This window comes from Ambystoma mexicanum, chromosome 12 (genome assembly GCF_040938575.1).
Source record: "Ambystoma mexicanum isolate Mex_15411 chromosome 12, UKY_AmexF1_1, whole genome shotgun sequence".
Lineage (NCBI taxonomy): Eukaryota > Metazoa > Chordata > Amphibia > Caudata > Ambystomatidae > Ambystoma > Ambystoma mexicanum.
In genome coordinates, this window is record NC_090936.1 from 674,275,047 (window position 1) to 674,296,019 (window position 20,973).

The window sequence follows — 20,973 nt, forward strand, 5'->3', positions numbered from 1 at the left end:
GCAAACCTTCTGTTCCTGAATGAAAGAGTGGTGTGTGTTATGTTTCAATGGGACATTGAAGATGCAACACTTATCCGCAAGGCTCGGCACCTCCAGGCCGGGATGGCGGTCGTGATTGGTGTGTTAGGAAAATTGAAATGGAAATAGCCATTCATGCTGCACCTGTTACCACTGTAGCGGTCTCCGAGTGCCAAGGCATGCCCAGAAAGAGCATATTGTCGCCCATGGCTAGTACGTGCAGATCTGGGTTTGTGGAAGTTAGTTGAGGGCAGAGAGGGAGTGGAATGGGGTTAGTGCAAGGAGGTAGCAAAACACACAAGAGGAGTTTCAAGGAAGATCAGAAAGACGGGGTATTTCTTGTTTAAGATGAAGGCGTGAAGTTGCGAGAGGAAGTGCAGGGGTGGCGAGGTGAGGCTAGAGCCTGTGTATATCAGGGCAAGCTGGTAATGGGGCTGTGGTCAAAGGTCTGTATGAAAATAACAGATTTAAGTTATTTTCCCTCTAGTTGTTAACTTAGTCCTCGAGCGACTGAAGAGGTTGTTCCTGAGCTGAATGTCGTGGACCCTATGAGTCTTTCCTGCGTCTTATATTGATCTAGCCCCTTCTTGATGGCCCGTTCATTGTGTAACATTAAGTTTTATTAAATGTTTCTGTCCATTCGAAGCAGATATTTCTGTTTTGAATTAAAATGGATTTAATGTCTTCGTTCAAACTATTATGAATGCTTGCATATTTTAAATAAATTAAATGAATTGAATTATCTAGAGTTCTGTTCACTGTTAGTTGAGGGTGTGTGTGCGGCTATGAGTGGCTGTGGGCAGTTCTCCAGGTAAGCTGTTGACATGGTAGTATTTTACTCCCTATTTTTTCAAGTTGGGAGTGAAATTATTTTTTAGGGAGTAAAAAGGCATGTTCTATTCCCAATGGCAGTGTTTTATAAATGAGAAATAATCTGTTCAAACTGGGAAACGGAAATGTTTTGAAATAATTATTTATTTGCATCTAGTTATAGATACATATTAAAAGATACATGTTCACTTCTTCCGATTAGGCAGTAACGATAGCAATGTCTTCCTGTGGTACTACTGCTGGTCCAAACATATCCATGGGGCTGTGTGAGTGGAAGCAGGGGCACAAGGTCATATGTGTATTAGTCCCATTTTTTGTTGGGAGTGTTTTTACGCCTTATTTTTATTTTTGGGGACTTTTTGCCTATTTGTAGGGAGTAAAAGTGGCCGATACACCCCTTATCTGTAGGGCTGGTTGTGGGTAAGCAGGGCGCCAGAGAGGTAGAAGGCAAGTTAGATATTCACCTGCAGGCAATGGACACGAAACTAATGAAATGGGTTTCCTTTCAGGAAGGGATATTGCATGCATAATTAGTATGGACCTACTGAAACATGACAAGTTAAGTCCTCGATTGTTACACTTGCTGAGTTATGTCGCTGCCGGCAGCTCGGAAAGTAGTCATTTAAGAAATAGGCTACATATTCTGCAGAGAACCAGTGAGCCGTGTCCTACTGCACACCTCTCAACTGAACAGAATGCACGGATAATTAAGTAACAGATGCCTGACTGTGAACGACTGGCTTTAAGGCACCATTATTCAGCCAGCCTTTCAATTCTGCGAGACGTACTCTGAAGTCATCTGAAGTTAGACTTAGAAAAATGAAGTCTTGCAAATGATCTGAGGTGAGGCTGGTGTTTATATTTGCATTCATGACTCCTATTTTTGTGTATGTCATTTGTCATTTCATTTATGGGCGATTTATACGACGTGCCACTCTGAACGTCATCGCTCCTAGGGGGTGCGGCGAACAGAGGGAATCCGAACCTTAAAATAGAAAAGCGGACCTTCAACCAAGTAAAATGAGAACAATTACGTTTCAAGGCTTTACTAAATACTAAGAAGAAGCAGGCAGCCCCCTACAGTCATGGTGTACCACTATGTGTCTGTTGTCGCAGAAAATCTTGTGTGTCCTCTGTACTTTTATTTGTATTTTTTATTTGGATTTATTTAAGAAGAGGGTGTTTTTTTTAATAAACAGTATATACTTACAAAGTGGGCAATAACAGAGAACAGAGGCAGTCCTAGGGTGAGGTGCCTTTTACAAGAGCATTGCTGGATTGAAAGGCGTATAGTGGGTGGTGAAGGGTTAAGAATTGGAATATATACCAGTAACAGGGACTGGAGGATATAACAATATGTTGAACATTGAGAGCCCCAAGCCAGTATTGACATATTTACAAGTTGCACAGAGTAGTCTGGGTGGCACAATGTGGGAGAAGTGTGTTGGGCAGTTAGTTTGCATAGAGGGACTGGGGGGGGGGGGGGGATTTTCAGGAATCCTTCCATTGATCCTTTAGGGAAACACACCAGAAAAGGTGTCAGGTAGGAGGTGCTGGAGTCCCATGAGATGGCGAATGAGTTGGGTGGACACACAATCTAATGTGATGCTCTTAAAGCAAAGTAGGGAATGCAATGACCCACAGTGTCACAGGAAGCAAGAGGCCTAGACGGAGGAGAATGAAGGAGAGCGGAGAGTGGTATGCAGAGGTAAGAACAATGGCAAAACGGACGAGTGCAGTCTCTACGGAGTTTTTTGAGCGGGATTTAGATTCGCGGCGATCAGCAAGTGAGTGTACTTCAGGATAGTCGACTGTAATTAAAGACAACTGTACTGAGGGTTTTAGAGTAATAGGGAAGGAGGGAGAGAAACGTCTGTGGAATGAGTTGTTTTTGGCATTCGCACTTACTTGGTTTCCTTAGGAGAGGTATAACTGTCTCTGTTTTGTAAGATCCTGGAAATATATACCAGATTAGACAGGTTGAATAAGGGTAAGGGGTCAGCAGATCGATGAGGTAAAAGTAATTAACAATTTGTGGTTAAAATGAATCAATTGGGGTCACAGAATGGTTGTCAGGGCCAGGTATGTGCAGAGATTCAGTGGGGAGGTGGTAGAGAAGTGTGATAGAGATGAGAGTGTGACGAAGATGGGATAGTGAGCCAGGGAGGGGAGATAAGAGTGGGAATGTCGCCTATATTTTGATGATTTGAGTGGAGAAATAGGTGGCAAAGTCATGCTCAGGGAGAGAGCAGGAAATGAGGGGAAAGCATGGCTTTGAAGGTCATGGATAGTTTCCATGGATGAGAGGAGAGAGAGGAGGATTAGTGCGATAGTAGAATCTGACTATGACACGAATATTGGTCAGTATCAGCAGAGGCCTTGTAGGCTGTGTGAAGGATTGGGGATTGGTCTTTGCACTAGTGGTGTACGCAGTGATAATTTGTTGTCACTAGCAACTAGTTGGCTGGGGCAATATATTGTTGTTGAGGATGAAGGTGGGAGAGTGTAAATGAGCAAGCAGGGTAGGGATCATTGTGGGGTTAATGGGAGTGTGAAAGTGAAGGAAAAAGAGCTTGGAGTGACATATTTACCTGCTTGAGGCAGGGGACAATGGAGTCAAGCCTTAATTTACATTTGGTGATGAATGAAAAAGGGGGTGGTAGAGTTTTGGAGGAATAAAGATGGTGAAGTGAATGAGAATGTTCAGAGGTGGATGTGGTCAATTGAGGGAGCAGAGGTGGCCGGAATGGAAGAAAAGAATGTAATGTCATGTGAGTTGTCTTGGGTGTAGGTTGGAAGATTATGGAGGTTGACCAGTGAGCGGTCTGTGAGAATGGAGTCCAGTTGGAGCTGTTGTGCCTTGGTCCTATTCGAGATGTTGAGGTCATCCGGTATAATGGCAGGAACATTACCTGGTAGCATTTCGAGTAAGAGCTCAAGATCAGAGAGGAAGCGGTTCAGGAGGCCTGGTGGGCGATACATGAGGAGGATAGTCCCAGTGATAGGAGCGAGGAGTTGGACCAAGATGTGCTCAAAGGACAAGGGAGTGAAATCAAAGAGGAGAAGAGGTCCTGATGGTGTGTCCTTGCTGATCATGAAATGAGAGGACTGAGAGGAAGAGGCAAAGTGAGTGTAAAGGGCTGTCCGGGCGGCAGTGCTATTTGGAAGAATCCATGTTTTCAATGATAGCCAGCACCCAGAGTTCGGGGTGATGGGAATCAATGAACAATGAGGAAGGTGTTGTTTTGCAGAGCCATTGAACACTCCAGAGACCAAGGTTTCAGTCAGTAGTGGAGCAGAGGTAGAAGAGGTAGTTCCTGGATTACACAAAAGGAAGCGTGTCAGCTCGTTGAGATTGGAGTGGGTTGGAAGAGAGACTGAGAGAAGGGGCATGAGTAGCATTTGCGAGAAGAGTGAAGAATGGGGTTGAGAGAGAGTGGTAGGGGAGCATGGAGAGTGTACGGAAGAGGGAGATGAACAGAAGCCATATGGGAGAGAGTGGGAAAGAACATTAAGGAGGAAGATCAGAATTGACAGACGCATGGTAGGTAAGGCATCTCTGGGTCCCACACCATCAAACAGTATGATTTACAGGGTGCAGTTGGTACATGCATTGGGGAAGTTCATAACAGTGATCATACTGGGTTAGGAAATAGCCCTTACATGGTAGTTTTTCACAATGGGAACATATATGGAGGGGCTAACAGGGGAGAATTGGTGATGCTAGGACATACCAGGCCGTGGGACACCTCTTGACAGGGATTTACTGGATGGCACATGTGCAAGAAGGGACTGTGAGGGAGCTCAAAACAAAAAGGAGCGTGTAGGCACTCCACATCCCATTGAAATATGTCACACAGACTTTAATTTTCAATATTGAAAACAGCCTTATAAAGTGACAATGCCCACTCATGTAGGGAAAGGGCAAGCATGTACAATTTTGGCACATAATAAATAAAGTGGCATCTGCATATGCAAACTAAAATACTCAAAATGCCAAAGTTCAAATAATACTCAAAATACGTTGTAGCTAAAATGTGTTAATCAGAAGGTCTTAATGTCGCTATTATCCGTGACGAAACGGCTGTAAAAATGTACAAAACAAACTGGTATATCGGTGCACCACCCCTTACTCAGCTAAACATCCATAATGCATTGCAATCAATTATTTCAAAAATAAAGGAAACAGAAAGGCTAAATGGGAGGGTACTAATACTTCTACCAAAGGCTGTTACGGTAATCTAGCAGAGTCTATGGGGGAAACAGGTCAGCCATATTGGAGAGGAGACCTCACCATGTATAATATAATAGTTCTCAATGTATATCTTATCCCTACCAGCAAGAGAAAAATACTTAGAAATGGGTGTACGTGATGTAATGAATGATAGAATATTGAACAAATAATGGAGTTGCATGATTCCAAAATGGCCACTGAGATAGGACAAAGCCTTAGCACACTGGTGGGCCAAATGCAGAAATCATCTGCAGCTGAACTCAAGCTCCACCCGGGAGTGAGCATGGCTTGTAGGGGCTGTCTGAAGACCTCTGGCCTCTGTGGTGCAATGAGGCGTGGAATCCTTTGCAGGGCACTGCTGGTGAAAGCTAGATCTGCAGGCCTGGGGAGATGTCTGATTCCAAAATGGCCACTCGGATGGTATAAAGACCAGGCATTTCAAGGCAGCAGAAACAGAAATATTTTGCTCGCACGACGTTCGTACTGCTTTTCTAGTGTCTTTAGCACTGAGGGGCAAAAAAAACCTGTCTGGGGAAAGTAGCACTTGATGAATGAGGCTGGAAAATAGGGAAAGAAGAACCATTTTCTGAACATTAATAATCATGACTGTAAGCCCATCCCTGGCAGGGTTTGATTGTTAGTCTTAGCTCCATAAATGTTTTTGAAAGGGATGCTGTGGATTTCCTGGGGAAACCTAAATGTAGGCTCTTTGAAGTGACTTGAATGCTGGAGGAAATGTATTTGCAGTATTATTATTCCAGTCGTACGTTCCCCATTCGTTCTGCTCATGGAAGGCCCAGTGGAGGGCTCTGTATATTACTGGCCTCCGCAGTTCATGCCGAGGATAATGGGCTTCCTCCCTTGCTTAACTTCATGCTAGCAGTGATGGTGTCTTTTTTTAGTTCTACGCATGCGCAGCAAAGTAGCTACTTATGATTAATGTGCACTTTCCTCCTGTTTCCATAAGTTGTTGTGTCCAACCAACAAGTGACATGTGCGTGTGGTTTGAATATTTTAACTTTGTCAGGATGAGTCCACATTAATACCCTGATTCATGGATTATTTGCGCCGAAAAACACGGGATTTGTGCGCCATTCTGCCCGCAAATCCCAATTTGTTAAACAAGGATTTGTGGGCAGAATGGCGCACAAATCCCGTTTTTTTCAGCGCAAATAATCCATGAATCAGGGCATAAATCCCTTTGAGGTCTTAGGGTTTAACCATGGCGAAAAGGGATATTCTTCCCTAAGAGTAAACTATGCAAATTTTGTCAAGACAGGGTAAACCATAATTATGTTGGGGTTCCTAATCTAAAAGGGATACTGGTAACCCTTATGTTTCTAATCTATTTCACCGTCTCAGCGATATAGTGCCCATCACTTTGTTGGCTTGATTTTACGAAAAATGAAGGGGTGTGGATAAATAGCTATTGGGTCTAGGAGCTTATCTGTAACATAAAAGGAGTTCCCTTCTGGTGATTGGACTAGGAAACAGTGTCAGGATAGGAGGAACAGTAACATATTTTTGTTATTTCTATTGTGAGGGTACTGGTCTGCCTTCGGTGCCTCAAATAATCTAGTGGCCTGCAGCTTCTTGTTTCTGGTCACATGAATTTTGAACCCCGATTTCTTTTGCTGCAAGAGCTCTTCACACGTGTATAGCACCCTTCTGGCTAATTGTAATCCACACCAGAAGGATAATGGCTGGCACGGTGTCCGGACATTTCATCGACAACAATTGGTCGACAGGACATTTGGTCGACGTAATTTCATCGAAAACCAAATGGTCGATTTTTTATTTTTATTTCTATATTTATTTTTAAGGTTGTAGTTTAGGGAAAAAAAGGCTTTTTTAGAAAAAAAGGGGGTTGGAGGGGCACCCCCCCCCCCAAAAAAAAGGGTAAAAATTAAAAATAAAAATAATTCCACCATTTGGTTTTTGACGAAATTGGTTCGACCATTTGTCCAGTCGACCAATTTTTTTCGATGAAATGTCTGGTAACCGGCTGGCACACCACTTGCTGACACAATGTATTATTTCCTGTTGACAGTGGTCGAAGTGAGCGGGAGCGGTTGGGAGCGGTGCTCCTCTACTTTTTAAAAATACATTTTACTGTTCCTCTACTTTTATTTTAAAAAGAAATCGTTCCGTAATGGTTTCGTTTTAAAATAAAAGTGTAGGAAGAAGTTGAGACTTGCACTTTCAGTGCACTGCACAGGACGTTTCCTGAAAGAGCAGGCACATGTTTTTTGGGGGTTTTATTGTGCGTGGGAGGGGATTGGCGATGGGGCTCGTAGGGAGCGGGGGCAAGCCAGCATGGAATATAGTTCCACTACTTCTTTTCGTACACTTCGACCACTGCCTGTTGACCACGTTGGTTTGGGTGCCTTTCTGACCTACTCAGTGATTCCCGCCTCTCACTTCCTTCCAAGGGGTATTGTGCTCTTCCCACCATAACGGCTGCCTTGCCTTTTGCCTCTTCTCCCCAGGAATGCCTCTCTTATCATGTATCCTGTCAGGGATATGGTGCCATTTTCACAATGTAAGCATTTTAAACTTTCCAGGAGCCGTGGACCTTCCTGTTGTCCCAAGCCAGTATGTTATTACCAGTTCATTTGCGAACTGTGGCCCCTTATCACTCTTTGGACCTCTCTTATTCTTTCACCTTTCACCTACCTCTGACCCCTTTAAGTCTGCTTTGTATGCTCAACAGCCTCTGGCTCCTCAGCTAACTCTGGCTCCTCAGTTGCCTCTGGCCCCTCAGTTGGCCCTGCCTCCTCATGGTACCCACCACCTGGTACTACTCCTCATCTAGCCCCGCAGCCTGTATTGGTCTTGTGGCTCTCCCAACAATGGAGCTCCTTCTGCAACATCTCCCCAGACAGCCTTCTGCATCTCTGCTTCCGCTTCCCTTAACCACGAATGAAGAAACTGTGCCTCCTTTATAATGCCTGCTAAAGGAATCTCCTGCCTGATTGGCTTGGGCAGTCAGCTTTTCCTTTACCACAATCCTATTAGCAGTTGGGCTTTGAAAGGACCGGCGGCCAATTTGAATATTCACAATAGGCTTCCAGTGTGTATTTGTTGAGCAGCCTGTTTCTCCTTCCATGGTTTATGGCTTTGTCCCTAGGTAAAAGGGGTTAGTGTTGGGATATGTTTGATTGCGGGAGTCGCTTGTCTGGCCATTTCCCAGTGAATTTTGTTTTTGTTTTCACAGGTGCATTAGAGGATGGTATAAATGTCTTTTTATGTGTAAGTCCTGCTGTCGAATTGATTGGGGCAGTGGTGAGCTTCACCACTCTGGTTTCCTCGCCAGGGTGAGGGGTGGTGTAATTAATTAGTGAAGGTTGCAAGTGTGTGTTTCTTTTTGCCTCCTATTGATTTTTGACGTTCCTCACCTCTTGCTTCCAGGAACCACATTATGTTCCCCCAATAAAATCAAAGGGGTCTGTCCATGCTGATGGTGCTACATGTCTTGGGTTCCCTGCAATCTGAATGGATTTGAATGGGTCCCCTCAGGGCCCAGAAATGCCTTTATTCAAAACCCCCTGTAACAGAGAAAGTGGAAAATGGAGTCTGCCAGATCTTGTAATTATCTAGTAAGAAGTAGCCGTCTCCCATTAGGAGCCTTAAAGCAGATAAGGGAGCAATCCCCATTAGCACCCTGGGAAGCGTCGTCCACCAATAAGAATGCTTGGAACGCAGGCTGTATTCACTAAGGAAAGCCTGTGTTCCGAGCAGTTTTATTAGCACCCTTGTAGGGATCTACACAGGTGCTAATGGTGATATGCCCCTCGGTGGCAGGCTGACACTGTAGGTAACAGTCTGCCACCCTCGTGAAGGGACCCTCGCTGCCCTCGGCCCCTTAACTGAGACGGTGGTCCATTACCTACAGGATCGGCCAACCACCTCGGGGTATATCGCCCCATCAACAGCTTCATTAATGGTTGACATTTTGGACAAGTCATGTGGAAGAAATATTCTGCAATAGTTTATCTGTAATTCATACAAAATCCTTATCTTTAAAAATAGCCTCATTCTTTGTGGCTGCTCATACACAATATGTGCCAGTCCGCGTTTTACAAGTATCCTATAAAAAGCAATATTTCGTGTGATTGGGTGACAAGCAGGGGTGTTGCTAGTTCTGAAAAAGATCAGGGGCTAAGCTAATGTCGGGACTGGCGGTACTCAGGGCTAGCTATAGACTTTTGGTTGTAGCCCCTGAGCTTCTATTCGGGGCTACAACCAAAAGGCCCGGGGCTATAGCCCCATCGCCCCCCCCCCCGACCCCCCTGCCCCCTAGCAACGCCTCTGGAAGTGGTTGTTCTCAAGCTAATAGCTGTGTTTCTGATCGCTTTTTTGGAGATGGTTCTACATCAACTCAGTGTGGATTTAGGTTCCATGGAAACAGTGAAGCATTACAGCTACAAACTGTGCCCGGTCGTGGTAGGATTGTATCACAGGCTCTGGCTTCCCATGGCATTTAACATTTTCTTTTAGTTGTGGAGAGATTTATATCAGGAAAATTGGGTGTGTATTATGTATCTACTTCATAATTGCCCATACTATTTGTTTTCTGACAGTAATAATTTTAATGATGCAACCAGTGGACAACCGAATGAAAAGGTGTGGTCTTTTTTGTCTTCCAGGTATTACAGTGCTACCATCCTGCAGATGTCTGGGATCAGAAATGACAGCCTCGCCATTTGGCTCGCTGCAGTGACGGCATTTACCAACTTTATCTTCACTCTTTTGGGAGTCTGGCTTGTGGAGCGGCTCGGCCGAAGGAAACTGACTCTGGGCAGTTTGATTGGTAGGTGGCTTTTACGGAATGGCATGTTTGGAAAGTAAAAAACTTGAAACAGCCAAAGACTACTAGCGTACCGTTATACTAACCAATCGGCAATTTTTCAAAGGTTAATTAGCAAAACTGCACTGGAAGCGCACACATTCCTACAGTTAGATATTTTGGTACATGATTCAATGGAAACTTTTCTCATAATTATGTCACCTTTCCAGCTGTGATGCTAAAGAGATGCTAATGGAGCTGAATAAAATCCAGGTCACTGTCGTCTCTGTGGATTTTCTTCTCCCCGCCAAGAAGCTTTGCCATTCATGCAAAGCCTCAAGCTTAGTAAATAGTGCCCTGGAAGAAAGCCCAGCAGAGGCTGAAATGGACAAGGGAAGCTTTATTTCCAACTGCTGCCCTGGGAGATAGCGCACCCATCTGCACTCTGCCTACCATAGAGGACACACCGGAACATTCCTCTGTAGCTTCTAAGGTGAGGGGATGGATCTGAATGCCAAGCTAGAGACAAACATACTGATACTCACAGCTCTCCTTATTAACTATTACACCCTTCCCCCCCCATTAGCTGCCTTGCTTGAGCGGCTGGATTGTGCCAGGGTTGATGGCTGGATTGGCGGGTAGGTGCAGGGAAGCAATATGATAGTTTCATATATATATATATATATATATATATATATAGACAGATGTATGATTGGCAAACAATTATCTTTGAGCCTTGCCCCTTTTGCTTTTCTAAAAGCGAAGTATCACCGACTAGGGGAAGATGTGCCCTATTTCATCACCGACTAGGGGAAGATGTGCCCTATTTCATCACCGACTAGGGGAAGATGTGCCCTCTGTCTAACAATTGAGTGCACTAAACATAGTGCTCACTCACTCGCATACCAATATAGCATGCATACAGGCTGGGATTTGCATGTTCCAACAATAAAATACGGATCACTGTGATTTTAATGAAAAACGAAAACATTGTTAACGATTCCTAAACATCGAAAAAATGTCGATTTACATTTATTTGTTTTTGTAAAAAAAAAAATTTTTATTTTAGGGGTCCCCCCAGCCCCCCTGTTTCCGTCGGTTTATAACCTCACTCCAACCCCCCTCCCCACCCATTTTAATCCTTTACGCAACCCCCGTACATACGTATTACAAAAAAATGGTATTTTTCGGTATTCAGGGTTTGTTTAAAATGTATTTTATTTTCAATTCGTTAATATCACTGCATGCCTGAAATACCTCTGGTGTTGATAGGCCTAAGTAGATTCTGATGATTATCCCTATACATTTATATACAGGTGTGTCACTTGTTATTTAAGAATCTGCGTGTATAAGCTTATTGATGAATGCACAGGTCACTTTAGAATGTAGTAATATTGTTATAATTAGGAAGGAGTATTTATGAAGTTTTAAGTTGACATTTGTTTAATGAATGCTCTGTCGTAGATCAGAATCAGGAAAGGGACATGGGGGTACTGTAGCAGACTATCCTTTATTATCTATTGAAACTTTACGCTGTCCTTGGGTCTAACACTCTTGGGTCTATTCTATAAAGGGACTACAGAATGGTCCTCATTAGGAAAGTCGTTACAAGATAAGAAATTCCTCTGTCGGAAACCTATACTAACCTGAGTTCTGTCCCTACCAATATTAAACGAAACATAGAAATAAGAAAAAACTACACTTAGGGCCTTGCCCTTAGCAAGTGAATGGTGGCTGGTTTCTGGCCCCCTCCCTGGTATGTTTTTATCAATGGGGCTTCTCGTCCCCTATGCACAGTCTAAATCAGTATTTGAGATATCTTTTCAAACTCTTGGTCTGTCCTTTCTCACTGAGGAATTTTTGGACTGTGGCTCCACCCTCCTTGTGAGGGTGCTCCTGGCATTCTCACCCTTGAGGCAGTTCTTGTTTTTTTATTCTTCTTTGGGTTGTAGTTTCTCTCGTCCCTGCTTGAGGTCTTACTTCTCCCTTCTTGGGGTTTGGTATCTTTCACCTCACCTTCGGGTCTTGTCTTTCTCATCCCAACTGGGGTTTTCACCTCTCTAAACCCACCTTGGGATCCTGCTTCTCTCATCCGATCGTAACCCGCTTTCTCTCACCACACCTTGGGGTCTCACTTCTCTTACCGCCTTGGAGTTTTTCTTCCTTCCCCCCACCTGGGTGCCAGTTTCTCTTATCCCGCTTTGGGGTCTGAATTCTCTTATCCCGCCTTGGTATCTTGCTGCTCTTTCCCTGTCTTGTGATCCATTCTCTCTTAACCCAGCTTGGGGTTTCACTTCTCGCCTTGGGGCCTGATGTCTCTCACCTCACCTTGTGGTGGTGTTTGGCCTCCCCTCCCCCGGTTCCAAAGAGCAACCGTGTACCTATGTCCTCACAGCAACACTCCTTGGGAGACTCCAGGAGTTCAGTCAATGCTTCCCCACTTCTCTGACTTCGTCTCTGTGCTGTGCTCCATGCAGAGCTTGCATCCTTTCTGCACGGGAATCCTGCATGTGTCCACTGCCAGTCTCTCGGCATGGCAGCTGTCGGGTTGCTTGTGCTCTGCGTGACTCCTCTTGGCTGGTTGCTCCCTGCTCTGCTCCAAGCAGAGGTTGCCTCCTTTTCCCGCAGGCTTCCTGCAGGCCTCTGGTGCTGGTTTCAGGGCATGCCAGCTGTCGGATGGCTTGTGCTCCACGTGGGTCCTTTACCAGCAGAACTGTAAGCTTGCCACAGTCTCATCCATGGTTGGGACCGCCACACCTGGCGTTAGCGCTTTGTCTTCTTATGCCAGAGCTCCCAGGAACAGGGTTCTGCACCTCTCCTATGCCAAGACTGCAGCCTTCTTTCTGTTCCACTCCTGATTGACTCTTTATCCTTTCTCTCGTTAGAGAGTGGGACTTCTCACTCTTCTGTCGATCCCCACGAGTACTGTGTATAGAGAGGGTCAGAAACCACACCAGCCACTCTTACAGGAAAGTTCAAGTCAGCATACAATTTAACTCCCATGTAACCAACAATGATATTGAGACCTTGGTAATGGGAAGTACAATTTATATCCCTTTCTAGGGATCTCCTGTCCTCTAAAGGGGGGGTGACAGCCAGTGGGATCTCTTTTGCGCGGATCTCTATGGAGGGGTTAAACTTAGCAGGCTCACCTCCCTAATTCCAAAGGGGGTCTCTCCTCCTCGGGTAGAGAGGATGAATACCCTGGATTTGTCACAGCTCATATTGTATAGTATTATCTGTTGTAAACATAATCATGTGATTTCAGTTTGTGAAAGTTTTGGGTAACAAAATAACAAAACCATAGCAGATTAAATTAAATTAAATGTATACCTATACATATACACACACACACACACACATATATATATATATATATATATATACATATATATATATATATATATATATATACACACACACACACACACACTCTGGTTAACACGCAATAAACACATGGACTACTTTGCTCTGTTATAGTGCTTCTTTAGTGATGGTTTAGGAAACTAGTCACTAACTTTAACCCAGATGGAGTTAGTGCAAAGGTTTCGTTTAGTACACCCCCAGTTGTATTGACTTTAATGTAGGGGTATTGAGAAGAAACAAGTATTTAGAAGAAGACGGGGTGAAGGCTCTATACTGTTCAAGTATACACAGATTCACAGTGTCCTTAAGTCCTAAAATAAGTCTTATTACATTGCTGCCCTATAGTTAAGGTGAAACCTATCATCCACAGGAAAAGCGAAGATTATATGGTTAATACCTTTTCAGACATAGGACAGATCAGCATAGTGTCTGGAATTCCTATATTAGGGCCCAGACCCTCCAAGAATGGAAAGTTTTGTGCAAATCAGTGTGATGGTTCAAAAGATACAAAGAGTAAAAAAGAGGTGTTTTTCAGTTTCCCATTCTTTTTCCCATGGAGAAAATGTCCCATTTGTGCTCACGCACACAGCCCAAGCTGCTGGACGGATTTGCACCAAATGAGAAACAAGTTGAACACAAAGCACTAGAATGAAATTTTCTTGTTTTGGCTCAAATCCAACCTGTTTTTTTATTTTTTTTATTTGGCACAAATTGGAGTCTTGCTGTAGCCAAAAAGTTAGTTATATCTCCCATGATGCATTGCTGTTGCCAAGCTTTTTCAATTCTCGAAAGGCAGTCAATACACGATTCGAGAATCAAGTTCCGAATCAGCATAAAAAGGTGCCCTAAAATTATACAAAGGGTTTTAATTAGGGAGCTTTGAATGCAGGGAGAATGTGGGCAGAGTGCCAGGGTGAGGAAGGATGATTGGTTAAGGTTTGGGGTATGGGGATAGGATGCCCCGTCCCTCGAACATGTTGCAGAGGTTGGAAGTGGCGCAAATGGGGAAAAGAAAGAGTAAATACCCATAAAAGTATAATACATCAAGATGTGGTAGTCAGTATGAGTATTTCAAGTACATTTAGGATTCTTTTTAAAATCTATATTAAAAAAAAAATGCTTACCATATTAACCGAACATTTTTAGCTGGGTTGGGTTGCGCGCACACGAAATGGCTGCGTAGCTGTCATGCTCCACTCCGGCTGACATCCTTATCTATCAAACATCCTACTTCGGAGCCACCAAGAGAAAAAACGCAACTTGATATCACCTGAGACATATTGAAGACGCCTTGGCGAAAATTTTGAATAAATCCGACTGCATTTGGGTGAGATATTAATGTTATGAGTATTGGGCGTGGGAGAAGGGAAGCAGAGGCCGGCTGCGGGCACCACAGGGAAACTACTTTATCCCGCAGGAGAGGGAGCGTCACTGGGCCGTGCAGTGGGAGGAGCCTGTAAGGTTGCCAACTTGCAGTTGAGCGTGAAGAGACCTCCCTCCCTCGTGTGCAATTGCTTGGATAACGCTCCTGCAACCTCTATATGTGGTAGCCGTGTTATATGACTATGACATTATCCTGAAGGAACCAGTGTCTACGTTGGGAACAACCGGTGTTGACCTATTTGCAAAACCCTGGGCTCCATGGAGATGAATGAGTAGCGGCTGTCCATCTAGCCATGACAAGATTGTTCTTACCTGTGCCATTGGCCCATGTGCATATACCCCGGCTGGCTAAGAAGACCTGAAGGCAGGAATTGATGGTGGTAGCTGACCCGGCGGCCTGCTCTTAACCCGACTGCACTGTCCCTCCACGCCCCCACGTTGATCCCATACCTGGGTGACGATAAGACCCGGCTGATAGATCCGGACCGCTGAGGTAAACGTGCAGTACTTCATCCCCTACATGAACCCCCGAGGGTCCGTCCACTGCAATCTGCCGCTGAGCCAAATGTGTGATGAATGCAGGGCCTGTTTTACGATGTATTGCCCGACTTTGATCCTCTGAACGGGAAGGGGCGAAATGGTGCTGCAACTACCCGGTAAACCGACCTCAAAGATATTTAACACAATCGGGTCACAGAGGCTGCATGTTTAAAGTCAATATTTTGGCAAGCCTGCCCCATCTTCATGGGCACCTGGCATAATACGCATACTGAGCGCCATGTGTAAAATCACAGTGTGTATGCTACCCTGAGCCAAGGATAGCCTCAGAAGATCGCTGGTACCTGTGTTTTGATATTTACAGTAAAAAATTGTTTTCAAGCATCCATTAAGGAAGTTGAATTCTGATTCCTGTCTCTAAAGAGGTTATCTATCTGGGTTATAAGATTACAGCTTTTCCCACCATGGACGATCTTCTCTCTTCCATAGAGCAAAGAGTAATCAATTTGGTCACGCAAATGAAGAAAATTCACCTTCAGTACTGTAAATTCTCACTGTTGCCTCTTCAAAAGTTTTATATTGGTAAGGTGGTCCCGGTGATCACATTTGGTATGGAATGTAATCCTTTGGCCTTTGATATCGACTGGGGTAAGATAGAAAGTAAAATATGGAAAAAGTCTCTTGCACTGTCGAACTGTGTTCCTATTTCCTGTATAAGGTTTGAGCTGGGTCTCCTTTTGTTGCGGGCATAGTTGCAGTGGAAATGGGTCTCGACTTTTAGGCTCATTTTAGACCCCCAAAATCATCTTTGTATGAGGAAGTGGCAGTAGCCATGTTTAACTCATCGTCTATCTTTTTGAACAAATTGAGATGAAGATGCAATGAGTTGTATGTTGCATCGGACACTGACATTGATACTCTTACTACAAATCCTCTGCAAACGAAGGAAGCATTGCATCGCATGGACTGGATTAGGATAATAGGGAAAATGAGGATATGTAAACTTTCGTCATCCCCACTGCTAATTGACAAACCTAGATCATGTGTTCCTCAATACCTAGTGACATTTCCTGATTCTGTAGTATGGATGGACTTCTTGAGACTAAGACTCAATCTGCTACCAATTTTGGAAATGTTACATGTCCGGTACAGTGACATTTATGCGACAGACATTTGTGATAAATGTGAAGCAAATGTAACACAAACTATTTGCTATCTGCTGTTAGAATGCTCTGGAACTTGGCCTCTTAGATGTTCAAGATTCCAGAGATTTGTTTATGACCCCCACGTGCTTGTCTCAGATATGTTTTGGGACAGGTTGATCTCAGGAACTGAAGTTTTTCTTACATTACAGGTGGTCTCCCTCCTCAAAGATCTTAACCTCACTGTTAATAAGGAGGCCCAATCTACTAGGTTTTGGGTAGACATTGATAATTGATTCCTTTTGATTGCTTGGTTATGAATTGTGATTCTTTTGTTCTTCTCACTTTCCTTGTTCTTTTTTCTTTTTTTTCTTTTCACCTTTTCTCCTTTTTTTCTTTTTCTCTTTATTCTTGTGCGCACATTACTTGTTTTTTATGTATGAAAAAGAAATTGATATTTTAGTATTGTATAACTGAATTTTGATTTTAGACCTTGAATTGTGTTAAATTTCATGTTTTTTTGTCTAATGCACATTAAATAAAAAAAATGTAAAAAGATATCTACAGTACAGATTGTGAACGAGATACAAGGAAAGTGCGAATGTAAAAGCTGGATAAGATATTGGTGCCTGATTCAGTGTCACAGTTGATACTGTTCGTGGAGGGAGAACGCAATCCATCCGTTTGAACAAAGCACAGTGGGGGGAGGGGAATGCTGATAATACAGTGCCTGATCACGATTGGCCTGTAAGATTCAAGACTGCTTTACACACGTGTGCGCTGAAGACAACACATTGGAAACAGCGTGTAGCCCCCCGCCCCCTGCACCACAGATATTACCCGAACAGTCCACGGCCCTAATCCTACACTCCTGCATGCAGTAAAGTGATATAAGAATTGCATCTATGCTGACTAATCCTTTGGCTGCCACGTTAGATACCAAGTGGACATCTTTGAGATTGACCCTTAAGCAGACAATTTAGCACTTACCACTTAATTACACTGGGAAAGAGCCTGCTGCAGAGGGGATCTAAATTAGCAGTACTACACTAGATGGTGTGGGAAAAGTCCCAGCGGAAGGGTGAATACAAACACTCCTGTCGCAGTGCGCACTTGATCTTTGGGTACAACGGCCACTACACAGATCTGCAAACTTGGGAGATGGCTGACCACGTGAACCCTCGGCATCTAAGACGAGCTGTCCTGAAGTTATTGCTCTTGCCCATGCTGATTATTAAAGCCGCCTGGCCAGGTTGACATTACACTTGAACTATAATCTGTAACATCACACGCTTGTGGATATATCCTCCAATGGCACGGATAACATTGGTAACTGTGGGAGAGCACAGCCCATTCTCTCAAACTGAACATTCAAGAGGAGGTATAACGCCACACAATAAGCTGTTTAGGCTGGGCTGACGTCCACAATACAAATCACCCTTATCTACTGTTGAGCCGATGGGAGTGTGTCTCACTCGGAAGGAAGACACGAGTTAGATACATCTGAAGGATGTGCAATAGCTAGCCTAGCTGCGACCACCCAGGTTGCTGATACCATTGCCTGGGCAAACCGCAGGCCGGGCTTTGACCTCCTTCGTGCAGATCCAGTGGCGGATTAACTAACCTACGCTGGCCCACCTTTCGGCTGATACAGCAAACACTGCACGGATAACACTAACCCTGAGTCCTACATTGAGTCCCATAGTGGTGCGGCAGTTCCAAACCTTGACATCTTGTTCCTGGCCACCAGGCTGCAACATAGGTGGACTGCTGCGGGGGGGAACTAACCCTGAAAAACTCATATTTGAAGTGGAGAGGGGAAACTCCTAGGGGGCGACAACATACGCACAGTGGGATCAGCTGATACATTCAACATCTGAACACATTTCATCCACTATAACATGTAGCCTTTCCCTTTGATTTGTGTGCCGGAGCAGCGCTGACACCATCAATCCTTAACAATGACAAAGGGCTCTGGTGCCAAAAAAAGGGCTCATGGACTCGTTTACAAACAGCCAAACCCCTACCGCTATGGCTTCAATCACTGGCGACCCCCAGATGGCGCCTACGTGCACCTTCAGGGATGATCACCTCTTTGCCACCATGCAGAACGGATTCCTAGCTGTAAATATGAAACTGGATGATATTGTCTCTACAATTGGATCACTTAAAGCGCATTTGGACAAGGAAAGTGCCTGAGTGACAGAGGCAGAGACCAAGATAAACGCCAATGATGACTGGATTGGTCAAAACAGCCGAGACGTTGCTCTGCTAAAGAGGGAAGTTGCCAAAATGCGAAGCAAATGTGATGACCTAGATTCTAGGCCCAGGAGAAATAACATTCATATTGTGGGCATGGCTGAGTCCTCCTCTAAGGACCCATGGAAATGCTTGTCAAGACCCTATTGAAATCCCTCTTTTGCGCTTCTTCTTTCTCAGAGCATTTCCTCATGGAAAGAGCCCACCGTACACTGGCCCCTGTGCCCAAACCCAGAGCCCCTCACTGTACCATTATTGCCAAACTGCTTAACTATAGGGACAGAGATGCAAACCTTTGGCTTGCAAGAGAGATGGTCCCCCTACGCCACGATGGAGACAATATACATATCTATCTGGACTATAAGCTCAGAGGAGATCATACAAGCAAGTTAAAAGGCAACTACAACTCCCACATGTCCCATGTGCTAATCTTTCCAGCGCAATTACGGATACAACACGGCGGCAGAGCAAATTTTTTCTAACATCCGGCAGCGGCAATGGATTACATTGAAGCCTCAATTCCGTTGCCACCATGTGACCGTGGTCCAGACCAGAACAGACCCCCGCAACTTGAAGCGGAAAGGAGGGACCCGGCTGACTGTTGCTGAGTACAATATCCTTTTCATGTGTTGGATAATGAGGTGTCTGGGTGGCACTGAACTAAATTGATAAATTAAGCTGGATTGGGTGCATCCAGCTGTGGCAGTTGTGGGCTGCAACATACGCACCTCTGGAAGGTTCCACAATTTTAAAGGGGAATGTCATCATCGTGTTGGGGTTGATGGTGTGGGTGGGGCTGAGGGGGTGGGTTTGCGATGTTCGGCCCCCTATGTTAGGTGGGGGTCAGTTGGGTATGTTGAAAAATATAAAACTGAGAGTCATGTTGCTGCGAACAGTCTTACTTCTGTCTATGCATATCATACAAATGATGATTGCTATAAGTATGAATGGCATGTGGCACTCATTCGGGCAGTGGGTTGACAGTTAAGCTGCTCTCTTGGAAAGTACGGGCCTCAACAACCCCGGTAAGGCTAGGAAGGTTGCTGCATATGTGGCAAGACATAACCCACAGATATTGATGCTCCAGGAAATGCATGCACCTAAAAATGGAAATGTCAATTTTAATATATGTTGGGGCCACTCCAATACTTTACGGAATATTCTGCACAGTCCAGAGGGTTTCTTACCCTCATTCATACATCACTGGGGTTCAGATGCCTGAAAAGTAAAATAGACCATATGGGAAGATTCGTACTGGTGTGGGGGAGATAGTGGGCCGCCCAATGGTGCTGGTCAACACATACAGTACTAATGTGGACGATCCAGAGTTCCATCGGTCTGTGCTGGACATGCTTATCCTGCTTGACGATATGTTGGTGTTGTGGGGTGGAGACTTTAACACTATCCTGGATACAACACTGGATAGGTCCTCCACTATTCCTTGCAAGCTCACAAGGGCTGCCAACACCTTGCAACGTATAATACTTCACACCCCTAATAGACGCTTGGCGTATACTCCACCCGACACACAAACAATACACATACTATTCAACTGTCCATGATGCTGAGTCTCGAACAGACTACTGGCTCCTCGCCACCTCCCTCTCAGATGCGGTGTCGCCATGTGACATCCACCCTCGTACACTTTCGGATCATTCCCCGATCTCCCTGTGCCTTGAGCTCCGCAATGTCCTCCTGAGAGTTAAACGTTGGAGGATGCCCTCGGGAATCCTTAAAGATCCCAATGTGTGCAAATCCCCACATGTGTAAAGACACCCTAGCAGACATCCATAAATTACTCTGTGAGTTTCATAAATTGGCAGACAGAGAGACAGTGCATGGCGGCCCCAGCCAGGCCGACAGGTATGGAGAGGGCAATAAGGCAGGTAAATCCTTGGCCAATGTGCTGAAAGCCGAAAGTTACCGTAACCCCATTGCAAGCATCCAGACGACACAAGGGACTGTGGTAAACCGGGAGGAAGACATAAACGCCCCATTCACCGAGTTTTATACGGCACTGTACTCCAATCATGATGAAAGATCTGCCGAGGAAACATCAGATTTTTTGCATGGGCTTGAGCTCCATGTCCTATCCCCTGCAAACAGGTTCACACTGAACTTGCCTTTTACCCTAGATGAGGTAACAAATGCCATCAAGACATTAACATCTGGGAAGGCTCCTGGCTCTGATGGGCTTTGCGCGGAATTATATAAGGTATACCATGAGAAACTGGCCCCCATCCTATTGAAGATATGGGAAGAGGCTATGGACCAGGGCATTCTTCCAGATTCTATGCGTGAAGCTATAATAACCATGCTCCTGAAGCCTCAACACCCCGCACATGACATGTCATCATATAGGCCCCTTTCCCTAATCAACACGGATGCCAACATTTTTCGCCAAAATCCTTGCAACTAGACTCCTTCCACATATGCCCAACCTGGTACACCCA

General features: G+C 44.7%; 1 protein-coding gene across 1 annotated transcript in view; it reads left to right on the plus strand.

Annotated features, from left to right (window-relative positions):
* SLC2A13 (solute carrier family 2 member 13) overlaps positions 1–20,973 on the plus strand; it is a 2,060,320-nt gene that overhangs the window by 1,431,670 nt on the left and 607,677 nt on the right. The window contains exon 5 of the mRNA XM_069629212.1: positions 9,733–9,896. Coding sequence (XP_069485313.1) covers positions 9,733–9,896 — 164 coding nt within the window. The remainder of the gene's footprint in view (positions 1–9,732; positions 9,897–20,973) is intronic.